This window comes from Podarcis raffonei, chromosome 2, assembly GCF_027172205.1.
Source record: "Podarcis raffonei isolate rPodRaf1 chromosome 2, rPodRaf1.pri, whole genome shotgun sequence".
In the NCBI taxonomy this organism is placed as follows: Eukaryota; Metazoa; Chordata; class Lepidosauria; order Squamata; family Lacertidae; genus Podarcis; species Podarcis raffonei.
The window spans coordinates 69961198-69966317 of NC_070603.1; the positions used below are offsets into that span (position 1 = coordinate 69961198).

General features: G+C 50.1%; 1 protein-coding gene across 1 annotated transcript; it reads right to left on the reverse strand.

Moving 5' to 3' along the window:
• Positions 1 to 657: 657 nt before the first annotated feature.
• LOC128408076 (alpha-2Da adrenergic receptor-like) lies at positions 658 to 3164 on the reverse strand. Its single transcript, XM_053377267.1, has one exon. It carries the CDS (start codon positions 1931 to 1933, stop codon positions 728 to 730), a length of 1206 nt encoding a protein of 401 aa, XP_053233242.1. The 5' UTR covers positions 1934 to 3164; the 3' UTR covers positions 658 to 727.
• Between the last annotated feature and the right edge of the window lie 1956 nt (positions 3165 to 5120).

Genomic DNA, 5120 nt, shown 5'->3' on the forward strand with positions numbered 1-5120 from the left:
AATGTCATCACTGGGCTGCCATTTGCCAATCTTCTGTGTACACTCCCCCCGCCCCCTGCACAATACAGCTACCTACTAAATAAACCAAGCAGAGAAAGAGGTAGATTTCATTTCATATGCATGATTAAGAGTTAAGTCAACACTTTTATTTTTGAAAAAAGTCGAAGTCCCTTTTTTAAATAACCAACCAAATGTCACAAGATAGTGAGCAAGCTCTTGGGTCCACTAGAACTCTTCATCAGATTGGATATCTTAAACGAAGGAGCAGATGGAGAGGTTAAAGAAGCTGGTGAGGTACTGAGGCCAAAATGTCAGCCTCAGCCAAAAATTGTTGGGCTGAAGGGTTGCCAGGAACAGCACACCTGCACTTCAGAAGTTACCACTACTCCACTGCCCCATAAGCAGTCTACTCCTGTCCCTCAATGCACCAGTGCTTGGCCTCTGGCCTATTGGACTGGTAAGCAGTACAGGAGAGGTAGGCAGGGCATGTGTAAGCCTGACTCTGTGCCATAACCAGGCCCACCAGCCCTTCATGTCACAAATGTCTGGCTGCCTGTGCCACTCATGCTACAGATTTACCACTTTAGCAGGAGCTTTTTCAGCACAAAACCAGCAGCGATATTATCCCGCTCATCAGCCTCAACCTGTTGCCACAGGCCCCAGAACCCCAGCCTGCACGCCAACACCTCTCTCCACCTCCCCAAACAGCCCTCTAGCAGACGAGTCCTCACTTCCTGCATGTAAGTGGGTCGGCATGGGAGAGAAGCTGCTGGAAGGCCCGCCGGAAGTCCCGGTTGAAGACGGTGTAGATGATGGGGTTGAAGCTGCTGTTGCAGTAGCCAATCCAGAAGAAGAACTTGAAGAGAGGCTTGGAGATGCAGCAGCCTTCCCCGAGCACGGACTCGAGGCTGTACGTGAAGAAGAACGGGAACCAGCAGAGCACGAAAGCCCCAATGATGAAAGCCAGGACAAAGGTGAACCGGCGTTCTCTTGCCTGCACCAGGCGGTTGGTGGAGACGGACATGTCCCTGCTCCTGCGCTGCTGCCGGCTAGAGGGAACTGACCAAGAAAGCCTGGGGGTCCTCTGTGACCTGGCACTGTTGCCAATCTCTTCTGCCCTCCACTGCCGAGAGAGCCGGGGCAAGCTAAGCTGGGGGTGGGGAAGCTGGCCGTGCTCCGAGCCTGCATTTTGCGCTTCCCCAGGGTGCTGGGTGCTCACTCTGCGGGCGTCGCACTTTGCTGCAGTGATAAGGTTGGGGTAGGAGACACGTCTCGCAGCAATGACCACCGAGTTCCTGTGCCTGGCTACGTGGTAGATCCGGCAGTAGACAGCGACCATGATGAGGCAGGGGGCATAGAAGGAGGCAGTGCAAGAGGCCAGCACGTACCAGGTGTCGTCGTGCAGCAAGCACAGCTGGTCCTGGTGCGTTGACTTGAAAAGCGGTGGCAAGGACACCAAGGCAGAAATGGCCCAGACAGCCCCAATCATGCACTTGACCCTCCGGGGACTCCTTTTGAGGTTGTACCGGGCAGCGCGGGTGACGGCCCAGTACCGATCCAGGCTGATGGCACAGAGGTGCATGATGGAGGCGGTGCAGAAGAGCACGTCCAGCGACAGGTAGAGGCTGCACCAAAAGCCGCCAAAGCACCAGTAGCCCATGACCTCATTGGCCAAGGAAAAGGGGATGACAAGGGTGGCCACCAGGATGTCTGCCACAGCCAGAGACACCAGGAAGAGGTTCTGCGGGGCCCGGAGGGCCCGGCTGGTGTACACGGCCAGCACTACCAACACATTCCCCAGTAGGGTCACAAGTGCCATGACCAGCACGGCCACCAGGATGAGTGCCATGCCAAGAGGCGAGTGCGGGAGCTCAGCGGGTGCCTGGTCACTCTGATTGCCAGATCCATTTTGCTGTGGCTCCATACCACGCATCCCCAGACCAGGCCATGGGGGTGCCCAAAGCTACCTGTGCAAGGTTCACAGGCTCCCAAGTCTCACCCGGGCCTACTCACAAGGCTCTGTTTCATGGTCACAGGTCCAGAAAAGGACGGGCCCAGCAGCCTTCCTCTCACCTGGCACCATCCTACCTTGTGGGGCTCAACAGCACAGCAGTGGGAAGGCCCAACAGATCCTGGCGCAGCACATCAGACACTAAAGCAAAACGACAAGTTCCAGTGAGGCATGGTAGATCTCAAAGTGTCATGTCCCATGGAACATTATAGTGGATTTCAGCGCAGTTCAGGGCAGATAGGTAAATCTAGTGCCCCCAGGCAGCAGATCTAGAAGATGCACAGTTCCCTCAGAGATCAGTCCACAGATGGCCTCAATCCCTTGGCTTCCACTTGATACTAAGCATGTCCAAGGCAAAGCGGTGGGTATGTGCAGAGTACACCCCTTTCTTCTTGCCTGCTGATTCTTCCCTCTCCCTGCAGTGGTGTGAAGCCCGGCAGAGCTGCTCCAGCTCTGAGCCTCTTTGCATCCGGCCTCTGAGCAGATCCCTTGGGGGGGAGGGAAGGGAGGGGCAGGCAGTGCTGGCTGGCTGGCCTACAGGCGCCCAGCCAGCTCCAGCTGGTGGGAGAGGCTGCTTGCTGCCAACACTAAGAGCCCAGGAGGGGGAGCTTGCCTCCCTCACCCAGGCTCAGAGCACCTGGCAGGCGTGCACACACACAAGGAGGAAAGGGCTGGGGAAGGGCTGTGCCTAGCCACCTACAACCCAGATCCTAAACTTTTTAAACTCAGGCATATATCCAGCTAATCTGGTGTGACTTACCTCTGAGTCTACTGACTGAGAGAGGGTCCCAGCTTTTTCTATGAGCCACCAGAGGGGAAGTTCCTTGTAGAGGTTCCACCAGTGATAGTGGACAACCATCCAGTAAAGCTCTCACCTGTGCCAGGGCAGATGACGTTTCTCTTGCTTCTTTACTGTCCCAATACAGCCTTCCCAATCTTGGTGGCTTCTGGCTGCTGTTGAACGACAACTCCCCAGCAAACCCCAGCCAGCATGGGCAATGGTCAAGGAAGAAGGGAGTTGTAGTTCCCTACCCCAGATGTTGTTGAACTCCAACTCCCATCAGTCCCAGCCAGCTTGGCCAGTGGTCAGGGGTGATAGCTGGAGAAAAGTCCCAAGTGATGTCTATTTTTAACAAGATAACAAGGACCAGGTTTGCAGAGGCTTGGGAACTGTAAGTTATGGGAGCAGGTGACAAACAGGCAAGAATGGAAAGAAATATGGAATTTACAAAGAAAGTAGTGGTTGTGTAACAATGGTGAATTGTGAAAAAGAGGATTTGGGATAGCTGGGAATGGAGCAGATGACATTATAATAAAGCCTAAGCAAATGTAAGAAAGGATAAAATAAAGGATATAATGCCTCCATCACAGGTGTATGATTGGCTTATTTCTTAGAAATGTATGTGTATAGTGTGAATAAGTTATTGTACACGGTGAATATATTACTGTACACAGAGATTTAATAGCTCTTCACACACCACTGTCTTTTCTTTTAGAAGGCAAACTAACCCTTATATCCAGCACCGGAAACCAACCCTGAACCTGCAGTTAGTGTGTCTCTCCATTTGTGGCTGTGGTTACTCAGTAATGAGAAAAAGGAACTCCGAACATGCTCAGATGCACCATTTTGATTAGTCTACCACATATTCCTATGTTTACCTATGAAATGGTTCATTAAAAGGCTCCAGGTGCAGAGGTTCCTGATGATCAGGTTGAAATCTTTCTCACCTAAATTCTGCTGGAACTCCATTGTTCTTCCAAGCCAATGCTCTTCCATCTTTATAAAGAAAGACAAGGACCTGAAACGGCTCAGTTCTTTCTCACTGGGTGGCCAGAAGCCCACCTGGGCTCTTCTGGGAGTCACGCCATGAATCCCAAGTCTTTTTGCCTGCTCAACGAGGAGCTAAAACTCCGTTCCAAGCTCTGTTCAGCTCAGGAGTGCCATCCAGTGGCCATGTCTGTTCCTGGTTCCCAAAAGATGCAGTCTGGGGCATTGTAAACTATGCACGATCAGCCCCAAATAAGGGATTTTTAAGTTAAAACTTAAAATATGACACACATAAACACACAGGTAAGCATTTTAAAGAGCTGTCTGCCAAGAGTCTGAGCAATTTATAGCAACTGTTCCATGCAAGGCAGAAGATCTCATGGAATTATTCATACTCTGCATTAAATATTGATTTTCCCAGAACTGCGCCACAAGCAATTAATAATACTGGCATGGATCCTAAGGTAAGGAAGCTCATGGAAGGAAACTTTCATGCCCTCTTTCTGCATCTTCCTGAAAAACTGCTTGGAGAATCTGGGAACCTCTTGAACATTATGGGCTGGGGTGCAGGTGGAACTGCTGAGAAATGGAGGCACTGCCCAGACTCAGATCCTATGATAAATTAAACAAGGGAATTCAAAGAAGCAATGTTTCCCACCACCACAATGCCTTAGCCAGCACTATTTTCCTAGAAAAAGTTGTGCCTAAACTCACCATGAACACATCCCTTGTTTTCTTATAATGGTAATGGCGCCCACCTGAGAGGTGCCAGAACTAAATTCTGGCAAGTTCCAGCTGCAAAAAGCCCTGGTCTTAGCCCATACTGACCAAGGAGGGACCCTTGCCCTTCAAAAGCGGTTACATGGGTGAGAAGGGGATGGGAAATTTTCCTTATGTAAACTTCCTTAGGTTATTTTAGGGATTTAAGTCACGCAAACAAACAAGCAACAAGTGGTAAGCCAAGAACAAACCTTGGTTACAGTTCATCATTTGTCTGAAGTGAGACAAACAACAAGCCTGGGTTCAGACATAATACTAAGCCAAACCATAGCTCAGTTTCTGACAGTGCACCACTTTACCTCCACTTATTATCTGCTTGCATATTTATAAATAATGCAAATATTATAAAGGCATCGTGGCCTAGTTTGGACATGAACAAGTGGAGGCGAGCTTCTGCAGACTTTCCTCTTTCCTTTCCTCCTTTTCTGTGACTGAAAAGATCAGAAGTTTCCACTTTGTAAAACTAACTGCAATACCGAATGACTTCCAAATTAAAAAAGCAAACTTACGATTTATCACAAACCACATTATGATCCTGGCTTGTTCTCACTGACCATAGTT

Excerpts from the sequence above, each read along its gene's own strand:
- LOC128408076 (XM_053377267.1), bottom strand. The coding sequence starts at position 1,933 with ATGCGTGGTATGGAGCCACAGCAAAATGGATCTGGCAATCAGAGTGAC.